The following is an 18276-nucleotide window of genomic DNA, read 5'->3' as shown; positions in this document are numbered from 1 at the left end:
TGTTCTCCTCGCGTGCGTCGCGGCGATCTGGGCGTGCGGCACGCTCTATGTCGCGGGCGTCGCGCTCTCGATGCAGACGACGTACGTCGACCATCGTCTGTTCAATACGGTGTATAGGAGCACGAGCACGACGGTACACGGGGCGGCGAGTACGAGAGCTCGGCGCGTGGGGCCAAAGTAGACGGTCAGCTCGACAGCCAGCCAGCGGATCAGACGGATGCCTAGGACTCGGACGATAAATTGGGTTCGCCGAGTATCTCGTTTGACAGGCGTGGGCTGTACGACATCGATGGGGCGGTGCGGGCGGTTTAAGTCCCCCAGCGGCACGGTCTAACTAAGGCTAGCCATGCGAGGTCATGAGCTGGTCTTTAGCGAGTGTCAGTATAATCACGTACAATACTTGGGACATCGTTGACATAGGGTGAACTCGATACCAGCACACGAAAAGAAGTAGAGGATACAAATCTTACATCCTGTACGGATGCTGCATTCACGTTTTCTAATGCTGAATCCGTGAACCAATACTACTATGCACCAGACATAGTATAGCTGGCAATTGCGACACTGCATGAGCTTTGTACGGACATCCGGGAACACATCGGAATGAAAGATACGCCGACACCTCTACAACAAAGCATCTATGAAGCACAAGTCAAGTACAAGAACGTACGATGAGGATGAGTTCACCAGAGTCAACACGACAAGAAGAAAACATTCAAGCGTAATCCATCCTGAAAGCAACAAGGATAATACACAAGTGGCCTCATCACCGTGACGACCTCAAGCCTGCGGATCGCAACGTAAGCAAACAAGCCACGGTAGGAAGGAGAAGGTGCATGACTGACATTCATTATCAATTATCCTCGGGACCTCCTCCCGCGATGCCAAGGATATCCGGCAAGTTGACGTCGCCGTAGATGTCTAGCTCGATACTTTGGCGCGCGTGGAGCCCTCTTGCATTGACATCTTCGCCCATGCGGCGAAGGGGAGCGGCACCAGCAAACCCAATGAACATGAAGGCGAGAGCGATTATGACACGCATTGCGAACTGTGACTCGTGAGCTTTTGCTGAGCGAACAGATGATGCCCAAGAGGGTTGATGTTTGCGATTTGATGGGGGGCACAACGCAGATGTAAGAGTCCAGCTGCGTCCCCTCCTGCTCTTATACTTTTCTGCGTAAGCGCTATCATACGACTTTAGTCCGTCCGTTCCAGGAAGACAGGGCTCTGAGAACATGCCGGGTCGGCTCAATGCTTGTAGCCCTATCGTTCACCGCGAGAGACACGTGTAGCAGGTAGAATCAAGTCGCCTGACGAGAGCAGGAGGACCATGCGGAACCGAAGCAAAGTGCGAGAACTCTAGTGCTTTAAGCGCCCAAATAGCGAGATAAGGCTGCCTGAAGAGGTAGTTTGACGTTCAAAAGACCGTCTTCGGCACCCTGGCAGACAAATGAGCTTCCGTAATTGCTAATGGGGTTCAGTTTTAGCGCTTAGCTGTGACAGAGGAAGCAGTCGACATTCACATGAGCAGGCCTCGTTGTTGTCTGCATCTCTTCTTCGGGGTCATGAGTTGCGTTATCATCGATGGTTGAACGCTGAACGCTGAACACCGCATCACGAGATGAGAGCATACCCAGCCCCAGATATGGCATAGAGTCAGGAACATGTGACCAGAACTTTCATCAGCGGAGAAAGAGTCGCTCGAAGGTGCCCTTGAATCAGAATGAACTCAGTTTGTAGGGTGTGGGTAAGGAGGAGTGAGATGATGGCCGTCGCAGAACACGACGAACTCAAGCCTGAGACTGCGCTATACATGGCAGCGCTAATTCCCGGGAGTTCTAGCTCCGCGCCTTTCTCGCACGCTATCCAAACGCTATCCGCGCAACTCGACCGCCACATGTAGACCAAGTCTGTTGAACACCTGCTTTACGACCAACTTCGAGAGCCATGTCATGCCGAGAAACAAGGTGACGTACTAACCATTTCATACCCATGGATGAAGGAAGATGAGCTCTCAGACGACACCACGTTCGTGCCGGTTTCCCTATTCAGGCTCTGCTACATTGTCAATGGCATTGGCTCATCCTCTCACACCGTTCTCCCTACGTCTGTATCGTGTACTACTTCACACACATACTACACCGCACACTAGCTGGCCTATCTCAGCGCCCAACCACTTAAATTAAAAACCCTGCTCCCGGTCAACCTGTGCTCATGGCCTCAGGAGAGCATGGCCGAATTTATCGCAACACGGTCTTTTCACGAGTCTCTACGGCTTCATGCCGTTACGGACACTGCAGAATCCGTCATCGCCACATATTTTTGGCTATCGGATCAATACCTGCGTAAACCTCACACGTACAGCGGGACTGTACGCAAGAGACTGAAGGCGATACTATTGCGCTTCAGCCACCCCATTCAAGATGCCTACAATAACGTCATAGAGCCTGTACTGCACTAATATCGCACAGGGCAACCTCTTAGTCTCCCTATCTCTTACTTGAGATATACCTACATTCATTGAAGCAGTAGTTGATTGCCGGGAGCACCGCCTCCCAACAATCAAAGATGAAGATATGCTGTAGCCCATGCGCGGGATTCAGCTCCGTGGCCGATGACAGATGTCTAGCCTTTGTGATGAGCAGAGGACATGCACCAAAAAATCCTGCGCAGTAACGGAGATGAATGAATGGAATAGTTGTTGAATAGCGTTTTACACAGCGTCAAAAGAGCGCAGCGACACGTGTAAAACGGCTGCAAAAAGGAGACTATGGAACAAGACACGCCTCCGTTACTCTTCGGCATTTAGACGGCAATGGAGGGGAATACAATATCATTTTGGTACCACAGTACATTAACAGGATGGTAGCAATGCAAGGACAGTGGAAGCACAATCCCAATAGGGCCGCGAACATACTCTGACGCCGCCAGATCAAAAACATCGGACAGGAGCCGACACGCTGTTTGTAGACGACGTTAAGCACACACATCCAATTGCAAATACCATCGGTTGACTGAGCGTGCCAGGCTATATACTCATGACGAACTTATCATGACGCGCTGGTCAGGCTAGAGAAATAGCGTGAGCTCTGCGGGCGCCTTGACGGACCTGCTTGCCTTAACCTGGCGATAATTCTCGTACTAACAACAACAATGCCCTCGTGCATAGGGTACTACAACTCGCATGATGACGAGGGGCGAGGGAGGGGAAGGCGAGGTGAAGGGAGATGATGAAGGACTGGAAGATTTGGGCGACGATTAGCCCACTCTTATAGATGAAAGGGCCCAGGGACTTGACACTGCCATCAGGAAATCGTCTGAATGCATTTGGACTTTAGCAGATGTAGGGCGCTGGATCTTGAGAATGCATCGACAGAGGGGACACCAACGCACGTTCCGATTGGTCAATGTATTCTGCAATTCAATACAATTCACATTCGAACAATTCTGCTTCAACAAACCGGTCGATCCCGTCGTCTTGTGGGCATGAACCGACACGGCCCACATTTAACAGTGTTTCGTAAACGGGTGTGGAAGTGTGATTTGGGGCACTTCTCCGGTCCTGCATTCAGTCTTTCGGAGCAGCAAGCGAGAGTGCTGTGAAGAGCATAGGAGTCTGCAACCAAGCAACGGCAAACAAAAGCCGACCATCTGCTTGTAGATACGATTAATAGCCACTTTCTCACACCGTTGATGTACATTTCATGGGCGAGTATGTTCTATCCGTTGTGATATACACATTACTTCTCTACGAATCCGGCAAAGAAAGACCATGAAAAACTTTGAGAGATCCGTCGTCACTCTATAACCTGAGCGAAGCTCTAGGGAGCAACGAGAATGCTTTGGTCAATTATTTGTGCCACCAACAAAGCACTATAGTCGCTTTCATACTTGTTGCATAACATCCATCAAACTCTAGCCTTGTACCTCCAGAACCAATGCAGACACAATCCTGTGGATCCAAATCATTATTGTGCTCCATAACTACTTCAATACATGCCCGTGGAAACGCGGCCTGATACGCGATTAGGATACTGGTAAGCACCGACACGATGACTGGATTAGAAGTTCTTGCATAGCCTTTCCTTTGAACATTAATAGTACTTAAGTCCACACATCCCGGCATTAAGTGAACATTATCGAACCTTAGAAGGATGACCGTGGTCTCAAACTCTCCCGATGATATCCCTGCGATTATCCTTTTCGAGCGAGCCACCTACTTACAATGTATGTGCGAAGCACTTAGCCATTAACTTCAATGGTTTACTATCACTCGCTAACGAAAGCCAAAGTATCCACTTTAGTGATTGTTGCTTATGACTGGAGTACGTTCAGAGAAACAGAATTTGAGTCTGCAATTTATGATACCTCTTTCAAGTTCTCTGCTTGGACGAAGAAGTAAGCTATTTCTCGACTAATCTTATAGCTTCTTGCTCATTTACGCCCGCATGGAGGTAGATTTGATATGGGTATGTACAATGTGACGCTCGCTTCGGATTTGGTCAGCACGTTGAATGGCTGACATGAAGAAACACGACCTGTCGTGGATGACCGGTTGCTATGCCATAGTAAGTCATCTTCCACTTGATGCACTGGTGATATTTCTGATGCTTGCCAGTTACGCTATGGAGGATTACTCTTTGGACTGTAATCTGCGCAGCCTTTGAAGTGCGGATCAAAATACTCATGCATCGAGATTCTTAAATTTGCTTTTAGTCTTTTCAGTGGTAAGGTTACGGGTGGCTTCCCTTTTCAAACTTCCAATAACACATGCATCAGTTTATGCAATGCCTGTTTCGCTCTCCGACAGAGTAGGTGTTGACGCGCTTCTGAAGGGCCGTGCTCACTAGCTGAACAATCTTTACTTTACAGACGTAGGCATCCATGCTCCGTCTCAGACCCAATTATTTCTGACATTATTTCTCAAGTTGCGAGTTTGATTTCTATCCATGCCTCTAGATCGGCAGTTACTTATAGTTGAACTTGTTAGGTGCTGCGTTATATGTCATTCTCAATACCGTTCTCCCAAGCATCCAGACGTTTGTTTTGCAAGGTATTTTACCGGGTATTGCTCTTAAATTACCACAAGTCGTCTTATTGAGCTCAGGAGTGATGACCACCCGTGTTTCTGCCTTATACAGGAATTCTCCAAAGGTTAAAATGATGCTCTCCATGTCCTTTCTGACTTCTCAAGGTTTCAACGTGACATTTACATTTTTGACACTATACAAAACCACTGGCTCTTCATGTACGTTGTTTCTCTCTCTGTACGATTTTGTATCCTCAGTGGTATTTCAGTCCAAGAAGGGATTATACTAGGTGTACGGCATTGCCTCACTTATAATCCTGCAGGCGCTCTCGATGCGGTATCAACGTTCATCAATCTGGGTGCATTCTTGGCTTTGGAAGTGCAGCTAATTTCCATGATTATTTATCATTCTATTTGGCAAAAGAGGACTCCCTGTGCGCAAAGCTCGCTCAAGAAGGCCAGGAGCATTGTTACCTTCCTTATCCGGCAGAGCATGATATACTTTCTTGGGTAAGCTCAAATTCATCTATAACATCAGACCAGTACTCTGACACGGATTAGGGCTGCGACTTATGGACTGCTGTTTATAGTATTTGAAGCGCTGCCTGAAAGTGTAGGGGTTCCCACCTGGATAAACATTCAATCACTAATCTGCCTGGTTTAGGATACCGTCTCGACAAACAGTGTATTGCAAGTTCTCACTGGAGTTCTTACCCCAGTTATCTTCTCTGTGCTGGGTACATGGCTAATTCTGAGTTTACGTCAAGAGCATGTAAGGCAGCTGCAAGGAGGCCATGGTACAAGTGGAGAGGTGTACAGTGCCATCACCTTTCATACACTGTTACCCCAGAGTCAACTTGAAGACGCGTGCACGATGGCAGCTACTATCAATTAAATCTTAGAGAGCCAAAAATACCGCCATGAGTAGCGCAACTTTGGTGAGCAGATTTCTCGCATCTGAGTAACGAGTAGATCAATTGATGTTTCCGCTTTCAAGGTGTATAGTGCGACTGAGTGACGGAGTTATAGAGGTTGTTGCGGCAATGTAGTAGTTTGTGTGAATGTGAGAATGTATCAGAAACCAATGTTGACAACCGCAAAGATTTCAATCGTCTAATGCTGCGCTGTTAGGGGTTGGACGTTTGTGGAAGTCTTGCTTCTGGTCTCGCACCATACATTTTCGAGCGGCTTTGAAGGGCCTAACCACCCTCTTGTTCATACCCTTTTCTCTCTGATTATACGTCACGGCGTTTGTACACCCCGATAGGTGTTCATGTTGTTATTGACATATAAAGCAGGCAAACAAACAAAGAGTGTTATGTATCCGCAGCATAAACTGTTTCCTTCTGACTCCCCGAGTGTTATAAGCAATCGGATTTGGGCTTTTTGTATGCTTTGTGAAACATCAGGATTGTGTTCTGACCTAATTGCTCAGTGTATCGCGGCTCCTCGAGCCGTTAGCGCTAGGTTTAACCTGAAACTTTGTGTGAGTAACATCCGTAGAATTGAGAGAAAAAGCAGCAGACAGACCTATATTACACTGATATTCCAAAGCAAAGGTCGGTGTAAAAATAAGCCGAACTAGGAAAAAGTCGTTCATGTTGGTCTCTTTGATGTCGTTTAAGAAATCGTGTAGCGTTGTCGATTCGTGCTCAAAGTTGGCTCAAGAGTCAAAATTGATATACTCGGAAATCGTCGTGTATGTCGGTCTATTCCAAGCGGACTATATGGCTTCACTCAGGTCATTGCCATCTTCTGGGATTGCTATAGCTGAACACTAGCGGAAGCATTTGTTATCTGAACTCGAGGGTGCGTTCACTTCGATTTTTATAGGCACCGTGTTGTAACGGCCACGTGATGCGAAACTGAGCATTGTCGCGTCTTCGGCCAACATTAATCTTGCCAACGGTCGCAGCGACGAAGACACCCAGTCCAGCCGCCGCAAACGTTCTGGCTAACTTCTCTACTCGACGGCGGCAGCGCAGTTACGATATCAACGACATGTACGTGCTCTATCTATATCATGGGCACGACTTACACTTTGTGTAGCTGTCGCGTCTTACCTCCTAAACCCCTGACATCAAGGTCGCGTAACGTTCGCCAGGATAACGTAGTCATACCTTCGCAAAGCGCTCTTCCATGGATGCCAGCCATTCACTGAGTAGCGATTGGAGGGGCGAGGATCATGATATGGAGATGGATGTCGTTCAATGGGTGCCGTCGCAGAGTCGCAACCCTGCCCTGGTGGCCCTGATGGCGGAGAGCAACAGGCGTGCGTGATTGTTTTTCTCAACATGGACTCACATGGACTGTCTTGAATCAATTCAGCTCCCCAGCCTTCTGGTAGCAACCTCCTTTCTCTCTCAAGCTCTTCCGCGTCTTCAAGAGACCATGCCACATATCAACGTCAGCGACCGCGCCTTCGCAAGCCGCGACGTCCGCCTTCTCCGAGTCCGACCGTAGAGGCCCAGAAAGAGTTCTTCCTGGACTTGGTACGCAAGGTCTCATACCAGATGGACGAGAACGCGCGCAAGAAACTCGCTTATCGGCGAGCCCACTCCGCCACCAACGTCGATAACACGGTTACCTCAGGCCCAAGGGGCGAAACCTCCTCTTACGCGTCCTCCTCGAATGCATGCTCGTCAAAACCTTCCAACCCGCCCCGTGCTCCGTTGTTACGCTCCGACTCTGTCTCGTCGACGCACAGTACTACCACCGCTCGCTCTTCTCACAACCTTTCGTCTGCAAGAGCTGGTAAATCCACGTTTGCGAGACACGCGTCCCTTCCTGAGCCCGCGTTCGCCGACAAAACTGCTGCTGGGCCTTCTGCGAAGGCTAGAGCAAAGGCACCCGCCCCTATTCCGGAATCGCCATTGCCCTGGGATAAGGTGTTTGATGAGGCGGATGTTAGTATGATAGTAGAGGACGACGAGCTGGATGAGATGGACATCTCCCCCAACAAGCAGGTACCCTGTCGTGATGCATCGATGGGCACCTCGACACCGGGCCAGGCCAGCTCGAAGATGCCCGTGTCTACGCAGAAGATCCTAGACGATATACCCTCGCCCGAACCGTGTCCTCCGGCCAAGATGCGTGGGAGACCTCAACCCCAGCCTCAGCCCCGCATTCAGGCCCAGACTCGCCATCGACAGCAGCTTCCGATTCCATCTCAGTCGCGACTTGTGGTCCAGCCTCAAAAATACTCTACGCCGTCACCTGCCCACCAGCCTCACAGGCGCCAAGTGTCTGCACCCACGCCTGCACCTGCGCCCCAACCTCGTCGCGCTCCCGTCCTTGGGATGCGGCGGCCTGCGATGCCACCCTCCACTCAAGCGCCGACGGCATCTCAGCAGCGCAAATTCGTTCCTCTGTTCAAGCCGCCACTCGGAGGCACCACGAACGCAAATGCGAGCGCGAAGATGGATACAAACTTAAGACGTCAGCCCTCGGTGGTCATCAACACCAATACCAACACCAAGGTGAAGGCATGCCAGCGCTCGACGAGCAACTCCACCGCCACGACAGCGAGCAGTAGCGCGGCGTGGTCTCCTACTAGATCTCACAGCCCTGAATCGGCATGGTCAACTCCAGCGTCGACGCCTCCTGACCCGCAGCCTGCAAAGAGTACGCTTCGTCTCTTTCTTTTCCAGACGATCAGTTACTGAAATTGGCCTTAATTTCCGTAGATTCAACCACCGGAACGAAGGTGCAGCCTAGCGAATTGGATGAAAACCCCGACGCAGACTCGAGCTACGGCGAGATGTCGTTCGACATCGACGAGCTCGAGGCGACGCTGAGGCAATATGACTGATGGTCGATGATGAGTTATTGACCTCATTCTTGTTCGCTCCCTTCCAACGACTATATTCTCGACCCACGTTTACTTCCTACTTCCTACGCACCTAGACGTAATGTCTACTTTTTCTTCATAATTGCTCGTATGATTCGCAACCGCTTTGTAGGTTAATGTGTTGGCGCTGATTCAGCTGTCGTCTGTACCCGTGTGTTTGACACGTTTGTTATTTGACTCGATATGCCCATTGAATGAAATTGTATGCGTCACCTATATATACTCCCACTGGCTAGTTTCGTGCGTCTATCCGAGGAAGATTTCACATAAAACGATTGAGCACCGAGCTCAATCTGCAACGTTTGTTTGTCGGTGTATGCTTTCATTTGATCAGTTCAAAGAGGCGTATCAGGTATTAAGGAAGGGTATATCATTCAACAAGACGTGCGATCTCGTGACATGACTAAAGTACGAATGTAATAGTAATATAGATAAACCAAATAACCAAGCTTAGAGCTTGATGCCGAGGGCAGCGAAGATGGGGCCGAGGCCGAGGCTGTTAAGAACACCACCGACGTCAACGAGGATAGGGCCGAGCGAGGCGAGGAGGCCAGTAACGAGGCTGAGGACGACGGTCAGGATCTGGCCGACGAGGATGCTAGAAGGGGAACACGTTAGACGTGGCACGGGAGCGTGTAAGTGGGATGGGCTTACCCGACAGAGGTGACGATGGGGACGAGGTCAGCCGTGATGTCGCTCGCGGCGTTGGTGGTGACAGCGCCGAGGGCCTTGAACAGGATCTGAAGCGCGTTAAGCGTCAGCTTGATTCATCTTTAACGAGATGGCATAACTTACAGAAAGGTCACCACCGACGATACCAGCGAGGCCACCGACGGTGAGCTTCTCGACACCGCCGACAGCGGTCAGGAGGGTGTCAACGCTGAGGCCGAGGTGCTGGAAGTTGACGAGCTGGTTGAGGGTCGCGTTGAGAGGCGCGATGATCTTGCCGAGGATGGGCTTGATAACATCGGCGGTGCCGTTCTGCTTGTTGACGTAGACTGACCGGTACAAAAATCCGTCAGTTTGCATTGTTCAGATCTAACAGGAAACGGAAACGTACGGAGGGACTGCGCGAGCGGGGCAACCTCAGTCCACATCTCGGTCCAGACGACCTCGATGCTCTGGCTCGCGTTGCCTGCCGACGCGTTGGCGCTGCGGGCATCGAGGGAGGCGATGACGGTGGCGAGGGGGAGGTCACCGAGGAGACCGCCAGCACCAGCCGAAGCCGAGGCCGAGGTATTCGCAGGAACGGCCGGGAGCGAGCCGTTCACGGGGGGAGCGGGGAAGGAGCCGTTCTTGGGAGGGGCGGGGAAGGATCCGTTCTTGGGAGGAATGGGGAAAGAGCCGTTCACCGGGGGAGCAGGGAACGAGCCATTCTTCGGGGGAACAGGAAGCGAGGCGTTCGCCGGGAGCGAAGCGTTGCTGGGGGGAACAACCGGAAGGGACCCGTCGACGGGCTTGACGGGCATAGCGCCGGAGAGGAGACCGAGTACGGAAGTGCAGATGAGGGAGATCGCGAAAGAACGCATGGTGTCTAAGTGTATGGGTGTTTAGGGCGGGTGTGGGTGGCGGGATCTAGTTGCTTGTGAAGCGAGAAAAGACTGTAGGTTTCCGAAAGGAGAGGATGTATACAAGGTATACAGCGAGTACAGGCGAAGAGCAGAAAGACAGTGAGCGTCTAGAGAAAAGGCGAGGTGAGGGAGGTGCAAGGGTTTTATACGTCTCCCAAAGACTTCGAGGCCTGTGAAATCCTTTGGTTTTCCGGGTGATCGTGTAGGGAAAAGTCCGTAGGCGCGGGTTTCGAAGCTGCGCGCGGAAGGTTTCCTGGGAGACCTTATCCCTGCTGTGAAAAACATAAACCGGAATTACGCAGATGCTGACCTTCGCCGCCCCACATAGCGACTAACGGCACCGAGGTCTGCACATCTTAAGCTCAAAGCGAACTTGTCGGTGACGACCAGAACCAGAGAACAGAGAACGGCAAACTAGATTCAGGAGTTCATCCAGCTGAAGGCCAAACATTATTTGAGATGACAGCCAAATTGGGAACGTTTCAACTTTTGATGCAGACGTCCAGAAGAGAAGAGCTAAGAAAGGAGTTTAGCGCAAGTACTTGTCCACGGATCATTCGGCTTGATATCATATCATCGTGTGCAAATTATACAGCCGATTGGTCGAAGATTTCTGCAGAACCCTAGCTTTGTTATATTGGTATCCAGCAAGTTGGTAGCATCCAAACCGGTAGGCGTTAGTGTGGGTGATGACCATTCGTCGCCGCGCTGTAGAATTCCCCAAGTTTCCGGACGTCGCCCCAGGAGAAGCCAAACATACAGTCCTTTCAGCACCACGAAAAGAGGATGTTGGCCGTAGATGAGTGATCAGAAGGCCCAGGGCCACGCAGAGGATGATGAAGGTCGCTGTAGATCGCTGTCGGTCCGCCGGTGACTCGAGCTCCACGAGCAACAATTATGAAGCGGGATGATGTCGCAACGCGCGATCCGGGCGTGCCTTGGCGCAAACCACGTGCTTCGGCCGACGCGTACACGTCCCTCCTCACCTGCTTTCGTGTGTAGCGGCAACAACAGCAATTAGTAGGTGGGGTACGACCACATAGAGCAGGCCATGGGCCTGCGTCTTATATGCACTTTCATTCAGGGCGCCAGTGCCTGGAGGACCACTCCAGGCTCTCGGAGATTTGTCTGACATCCATTCGAGCGCAGGCCCAGGCTTGAGAACGCCGGTGTTGGCTAAGAAACCGACCATTATAGCCTCACTACCAAAATACTAGTCTTTATTGAAGCTGCTCCCCTGGTTCATGGTTCAGCAAGAACTAACTCTTCGCACTCATCCACACTGTTGCCTTCGGAGCTAACTGTCCCAGGTCTAGTAGTATTAAGGATTGCATCAGATTGCACCACCCTGAGTGAGAACCTAAAAACCGCCCTTCGAGACGAATGGAGCTCTTGGCGTTATTTCCAACAAGCCAATCGGCGCACGGATTTATTCTAACAAACAAGCCGCCCGCCGAAGATGCTCATTTGTTGCTACGTGCGAAGATGGAAGCAGCGCAGTGTTATCGGCCGGAAAACCCCGAACGCACCTTCGGTGGCCATCAGATAGTCTTTCCCCCGAAGGTCGGACCTTTTCGGTGGCTGAACCCAGCGACCTCACTTCCAACGCTTGCGACGATAGAGAGGATAACAGTAAAGAAATGTGATAGCTCTCGAGAGAATCAACGAAATGGCTACAGCAGGACTATAAACAAGTGAGCGACCATGAACTCGGAAAAGACAGAGACCAATGCTAAAGCAGGTAAGCGAACAGAATGTATGTTATAACATTCCAATTCCGAATATACAACTACCAACGACGAAAAAAAGACACCAGCAATACGGGACCAGCGCCGAATCAGCGGTTAAATAGCTCTAAATACGTTATATGCAGAGATAATAAATGGACAGGGAAAGGGCATCGGTGGTATCGTGTCATTTATGGCATAAAAACGCTTTAGAGCTTGGAGCCGTACTGGAGGATGGTGGCGAAGGCGGTGAGGCCGAGGGTCTGGAGGTAGGTGGACAGGGGCAGGAGCAGGGGAGCGAGCTCGACGAAGAGGCCGGTGACGATGGCAGAGACGACGGTCAGGTACTGCGAGAGGAGGGTACTAAACCGACATTCTCATTAGGATCTGCGAGGGGAAAACTGGGAGTGAAAAAAGACGTACGCAGTCTTGATAACGAGGGGACCGAGCGCCTTCTTGGCGTCCTTGTCAGCGAGCTTGAAGACGTTGATAAGAGCCTTGAAGAAGGTCTGTGAGCAGAGAGGAGTGAGCAGCCAAGTTAGAAAAAACGTTTAAATTAGACCTACGGCAGCATCGGCGGCGAGGGTCTTGGCGAAAGCGTTGACATCGAGAACACCGTCAACGTCCTGGAGGAGGACCTTGAGGTCGAGACCGGCGCCAGCGAGGGCGCGGACCTCCTTGATGGCGGTCTCGAGGGGAGCCTGGAGCTTCTCGAGGGAGGCAACGGCTTCGGTGACGTTGTTGGCATCGGTGAACACTATGTCCGCCAAGGTCAGAAAACTAATCATGAAGCACGAAACCAGCGGGCCACTACTCACTAAGGGACTCAGCGACGGGCGTGATCTGCTTCATCAAAGCGGCCCAGATCTGGGGAACGGACTGGGGCGCGGCGGCGCGCGAAGCGTGGATGCCGGTGAGCTCACCGACCTCGACACCGATCTGGTCGATGGCGGTCTGGATATCGCCCTGGATGTTGCCGAGCTGGCGGGAGACCTTGACGGACTCAGCGGAGGCCTTGGCGTCCTTCTCGATCTCAGCGATGGCAGCCTCGATCTGCGCCTCGAGGCCAGAGAGGTCAGAGACCTGGCGGGAAACCTTCAGAGAGCCGGCAGCCTTCTCGAACTCCGCCTCAAGCGAGGAGACGGCGTCCTCGACCTGCTTCTCGACAGCAGTGAGGTTGGGGACGGGGACCGACGATTGGCGCTTGGCAGGAGCGGCGGCCTCGATCTGCTTGAGAATCTGGTCGATCTCAGTCTGGGCCTCGGAAGAGAGGCTGGTGACGTCGATACCGCCGGGGAGCTGGCGGGAGACCTTCATGGAGCCAGTGGCGGACTCGATTTCCTGACCGAGCTGCTTGAGGACAGACTCGGCCTCGGTGACGGCACCCTCAGCGGAGCTGAGACCGGGGAGCTCGTCGCGGGAGATCTTGAGCGAGCCGGTGAGCGAGCCAGCGATAGAGCCGACGTCCTTGAGTCCAGCCTGGATCTGGCCATCGAGGGTACCGACGACGCTGTCAATGGGCTGGATGGGGGCGGCGAAGGCGCCGATGGCGACGGACAGGAGGATGGTGAGGGATGCAAAAGAGCGCATTGTGAAAAGAGTGTGAGGGGCGGGGGAAGCTTGAAAGCTTAGGAGGGAGGCGTGAAGCACGTAGGAAGACAAGGAAGTCGTTGGGGGGTTGCTGATGATTCGCAAAGGTTTTATACCGCACCCGCCTCTGCTGGCAGGCCGGAAATTTTCTGTCTCCGGCAGCACTGCTGAGCATTGTGACAAGGATGACAAGGGTGAACACGAGTTCGAGGATTAGCGATAACTGCCGTGATCAAGCGGAATGGGCGGATCTGACGGGTGGGTAATTTGGTTGTTGATCAACGCGAAGACGCTTTGATTGCATGGCACCCGAAACTTACCTAGTCCACGACGTTGAGGCCAAGCTCAGGTATTGAGGAAGGGTATGCTGCTGTCGCTATTCCCAATATTTTCCCTGCATTTACGTCCTCCTTCTCTAGTAGTCAAAGTGGGCTGAGTGTGTTCGAAGACCAATGAGCGCCAAGCAGACCAACTTCTGAGGTTGAAAGGCTTAAAGCCACCGAAGTGTCACGTCAAACAGCGCTAGCCCGCTGTCAAAGTCATCCGCATGAGGCGAAAAACAATCTATCAAAGGCTCCGAAAGTCTGTTTGTCATGCATGTCAGCGACAAAATGGGTATGGGAGGTTGTGCTAACCTTAAAATCCATCAACTTGCCATCCTCCTTCTAGTCACAAGCCTTCGTCATCGGGAACTGTATGCTTCTGCGGCAACGATAAGAGTACTTGATCGGTACCGAGAGCACATAGAAATTGCTGTTGTATCCGACATGCTGTATGAGGACGCACGGACGCAGGATTGGCGGCTATGGGCAGCGTGTGTGTGCCAGCGTGCGTGGGTTGGTCGTGGGTGCTAATCATGAGAAGCGAATTCTTAGCGCCGGTTACCAGCGGTTACCGCACTCCCGGCGTCTCCCGGCGATGACAACTCCTTGCCTCGTCTGGGAATGGAGTCTGTGGCGGCGGGTCAAGATTCACGAGGATTCACGACCCTCTAATTTGTTTGAGCGCTCCCTCTAGGTGCTTAACATCGAAAGAAGGCTCCGATACGAGACTGAATGCAACGTGCATAATCGCGCTTTGGAGAATAGATTCATCAAGAGTTGGTACGAGAGGGGACGCTTGAAGCTCTCATGCTTATTTCCATGTACTAAAGAGGACTTCAATACGACGCTGTGAGGTTGTTGTCAGGTTATACTTGACCCGCGAGACCTACGCAAGTACTCTTCATGCATCCTCGTTTCCCCATAATGACTTCATTGACTTGGCTCGGGTCAGGCACCTTCCAGGCCTCGATCGAGAGGTAGCAACTCTAACGTTTAAAATCGGCCATTCATCTCCCCCACATCCGGCTCCGTAGGCCTAGCCCTAAAAATATCCCCTCGGGTTCGAGAACAAGGCACCCGCTCGGCGAAGATCCCGCTTATGTTTGACCGAGGGCAAGGTACCACCAAATGAGTGCCTCTTTGTTTGAAGTGGCATCTAATGAAGGATATATAGCTCTCACAGACTCACGCGTCATTCTCACCTCGGATAACAAGGGAAGACTCGAAGATAGCAAGAATATATGTGTATACCTAGCTTATATGCATATGGTTCGCCAATCCATCTCAACACTATATGTATCGCGGCCCTACACTCGTATGTGAGTATGCCGCGAGGATTCTGAGGGTGCCTTCCAGGTAAACCCTCAATTATACGACGGTATGTACAAACAGTCTAGTTTGCTATGTGCAACAGAATACTAAGCATATAGTGTAGTTTTTACAGAGCGCACGCAAGCGGACATGTCCAAGTCCCGAGAGAACAGTCACCCAGTCATCGCCCAGAGCTAGCCATCGGTGTCATCTGAGTCATCTGAATCGCCAAAATTCGGGTCAGAGTAGTCTCCTTCCCGAGCTTCCTCTGTGGCTTCGTATGGCAGCTTGGTAACCTCCTTCCACCCCGATTGGAACATCATGCACTCGGCAAACAGATCAGGAGGGACGACCTGGAACCCCCACGCCAGCGGCGTGTCCTCCAAATGCAAGTCATGATAACAGAAAGTGTCCGCAAGACATGCGGCAACTCCCTTATATTCTGAGCCTATCTTCGAGTCGAGCAGGTCCAGGCGGAACGCCATGCAGCCATCGCCCATGGCGTATCCGGGCGCGAGCTCGAACTCGCCAGTATCAAACCCTACGACCTCCGCGGAAGCATAGATGGCAATGCATAGTTCTGAGAGGCGAAGAGTCCACGCCGTGAGGGAACGCAGGCCCTCGCGGGTGACGCCAGAACTCCACTTCCACCTAGTTTTCTTGTTGATGATCGATGCACAGCCTCTCGAGGCACTGCCACGCTTTTGCCATCGTCTTTGCCTTGGTGACTTGAGTTCATTGGAGGCGAGTATGCCTAAAGAGTGGGAGAGGGTGGCTAGAGTAGAGGAAGAATATCTCGCTAACGCGTTGTCGAAACTGAGACGTGTCCCTGGCTGTGGCACACACTCGGTTAATCCAACTACTCGGATAACACGTGGCTCGCTATATGCAGTTAAATATCAAGTATGTTCTATTCGTTTACAGAGTGCATATGCATGTCGTGAGTGAACGTATCCAAGCACTGAGAGAAAAGATACCCAGACATCACCCAGAGGCAGACTCGTCGGCACCATCTCCGCTCATTACGTCTCCGGAGTTTAATCCAGGATGTCTTTTCCCCAGGCTTCTTCTGTGGCAGCGTAGAGCAAATTGGAGACATGGTTCCACCCCGGCTTATACAGCATGCACTCAGCAAGCAAATCGCGAGGGACAAATCCGAACGTCCACGCTAGTGGTACGTCCTCCAGCTGCAAATCATAACCACGGAAAATGTCTGCAATGTACGCCGCGACCTCATTATGATTGTCGCCTATCTTCGAGTCGAGCAGGTCCAGGCGGAACAACATGCAGTCATCATTTGCGGCATATCCGGGCGCGAGCTCGAACGCACCAAGATCGAGCCCCTCGACCTCTGCGGACGCGTCAATGGCGATGCGCAGCTCGAAGAGGTGCGGCAGGCGTTCGACGAGGGAGCGGAGGCCGCGGAGGGTGATACTGGATTCTTGCTTCCACCCGCTTCTCATGTTGATCGAGAACCGCTCGAGGTTGGGCCATGCCTCAGCCATGCGGAGGATGTCGCCGTCGTCTAGCCGCACGACGCGGAGAACATCGATGAAGAGTTCGCGCAGGTTCGCAAAGGCAAAGAGGGGTTCCATGACGGGCATGGTGACGCCATCTCCGTCGGCGCGGTGGAAGGTGAGTTCTTCGATGCGGAGTGCTTCCATCTTGTCGGTATGCTCACTGTCGACGAGCACTCTTATCAGGTCCTCAAAAGCGGTTGCCTCGATGAAGCCTGCACCGAGATGTAGATTGACGAACGGAATCTTGACGACTCTCAGGAAATCGGCGAAAATCCGAAGACTTTGGCCCTCAGGGGCAAAGGTGGTGAGAGCCTGCAAGGAAGGGAACGAACCTGGCGGAAATGGAAGAGATACGATGGAGGGCGCGAGAGGAATGCGGGCCACCTTGAAGCCCTTCAAGCCGGCGAGGTGGTTAAGCGCGTCGAGATCAAGATATCCACACCACAGATTCTCGACGCGCTTCCAGGACCGAATGATCCGAGAGCGGAGTGCGTTGAATGCTTCAAATTTGGCGGTTGTGATATCCTCTCCTGGAGCCGCGAAGATCTCCTGTTCCCGATACCGGAACACGTTCAGGTTGGGCAACGACTGCTCGAGGGACATCAGGAAATCGCTCTCGGCGATGGGAAAGGGGTAAATCTCCAAGTCGGTGATAGTCGGCTTCAAGATCATACGTAGGAAGGGAAGTGCGTGTTCTGCGTATTCGGGAGGGACACCCCATTGCAGCTGTTTTAGTCGAGGGAAGATGATGTCTGTGGGAGCAGAGCAGAGCTCGCGAAATACGTTCGGTGAGATGTCGTGATACGTGACCTCTGGCTCATACTCTGAGTCAATGCGATGACTTGTCGCCTGAGCGAGCCAGGTGACCCGTCGCGCGCGTTTGAGGAAGGCGTCCCAATCTTCGATGGTGAATGCATGGTTGAGGGACACAGTCTATCAAGCACATTAGCAATGCAAAGGTCCACATGGATTAGATCAAACTGTGTACTTTCTTGACGCCTTTATCCTGCTCATCCTCCACGACCTCAACAGGCTTTCCCGGAAGATGAAGAAGCAGAGGCAACATGCTCGGCGGATCCGTCCACAGCATGTCGAGGGCGGGTTCAGAGAGTGCATGGCAAGTCAAAGCGAGAGATACGAGGTCGCTTTTGGAGGCAACGAAGCTTGCCAAATGGTACGTGATCTCAGAAATGAAGAGGGCAGGGTGTGCCTGTGCGTTTCCTGGCTCCTCGTTGTTTCTATCTTGACAATTGCTTGGACGATTCATTGAAAAGCTTCAGCCTTCAAGGGGTATTAGGCGACGTGTGTGTGTGAATGCAAAAGGAGAAAACGGGAGCCACGCTAGCGCCGACGTG

The 18276-nt window shown here is 52.0% G+C and overlaps 5 protein-coding genes across 5 annotated transcripts; 1 reads left to right on the top strand and 4 right to left on the bottom strand.

The window, feature by feature from the left end:
- Positions 1 to 6943: 6943 nt before the first annotated feature.
- CONPUDRAFT_147225 (uncharacterized protein) lies at positions 6944 to 8911 on the top strand. The gene is made up of 4 exons (XM_007776190.1): positions 6944 to 7032; positions 7079 to 7301; positions 7358 to 8653; positions 8716 to 8911. Exons 2-4 carry the CDS (start codon positions 7169 to 7171, stop codon positions 8838 to 8840), a joined length of 1554 nt encoding a protein of 517 aa, XP_007774380.1. The 5' UTR covers positions 6944 to 7032; positions 7079 to 7168; the 3' UTR covers positions 8841 to 8911.
- A 322-nt stretch (positions 8912 to 9233) lies between these two features.
- CONPUDRAFT_85381 (uncharacterized protein) lies at positions 9234 to 11270 on the bottom strand. Its single transcript, XM_007776189.1, has 4 exons — positions 9940 to 11270; positions 9675 to 9877; positions 9534 to 9619; positions 9234 to 9477 (listed from the first exon to the last, which is right to left on the bottom strand). Exons 1-4 carry the CDS (start codon positions 10406 to 10408, stop codon positions 9330 to 9332), a joined length of 906 nt encoding a protein of 301 aa, XP_007774379.1. The 5' UTR covers positions 10409 to 11270; the 3' UTR covers positions 9234 to 9329.
- A 958-nt stretch (positions 11271 to 12228) lies between these two features.
- On the bottom strand, positions 12229 to 13767 carry CONPUDRAFT_169442 (uncharacterized protein; the record flags this gene model as incomplete). The annotated part of the gene is made up of 4 exons (XM_007776188.1): positions 12229 to 12540; positions 12601 to 12686; positions 12744 to 12934; positions 12996 to 13767. 4 exons carry the CDS (start codon positions 13765 to 13767, stop codon positions 12387 to 12389), a joined length of 1203 nt encoding a protein of 400 aa, XP_007774378.1. The 3' UTR covers positions 12229 to 12386.
- Positions 13768 to 15595: 1828 nt separating this feature from the next.
- On the bottom strand, positions 15596 to 16112 carry CONPUDRAFT_159125 (uncharacterized protein; the record flags this gene model as incomplete). The annotated part of the gene is made up of 2 exons (XM_007776187.1): positions 15596 to 16052; positions 16102 to 16112. 2 exons carry the CDS (start codon positions 16110 to 16112, stop codon positions 15596 to 15598), a joined length of 468 nt encoding a protein of 155 aa, XP_007774377.1.
- A 52-nt stretch (positions 16113 to 16164) lies between these two features.
- CONPUDRAFT_85380 (uncharacterized protein) lies at positions 16165 to 18196 on the bottom strand. Its single transcript, XM_007776186.1, has 2 exons — positions 17910 to 18196; positions 16165 to 17854 (listed from the first exon to the last, which is right to left on the bottom strand). The coding sequence occupies exons 1-2, from the start codon at positions 18186 to 18188 to the stop codon at positions 16439 to 16441; spliced, it is 1695 nt and encodes a 564-aa protein (XP_007774376.1). The 5' UTR covers positions 18189 to 18196; the 3' UTR covers positions 16165 to 16438.
- Between the last annotated feature and the right edge of the window lie 80 nt (positions 18197 to 18276).

The sequence above is a fragment of the Coniophora puteana genome (genome assembly GCF_000271625.1).
Source record: "Coniophora puteana RWD-64-598 SS2 unplaced genomic scaffold CONPUscaffold_16, whole genome shotgun sequence".
NCBI lineage: Eukaryota > Fungi > Basidiomycota > Agaricomycetes > Boletales > Coniophoraceae > Coniophora > Coniophora puteana.
Note: the sequence above shows the minus strand (reverse complement) of the source record. Positions and strands in the feature narration are given on the sequence as shown.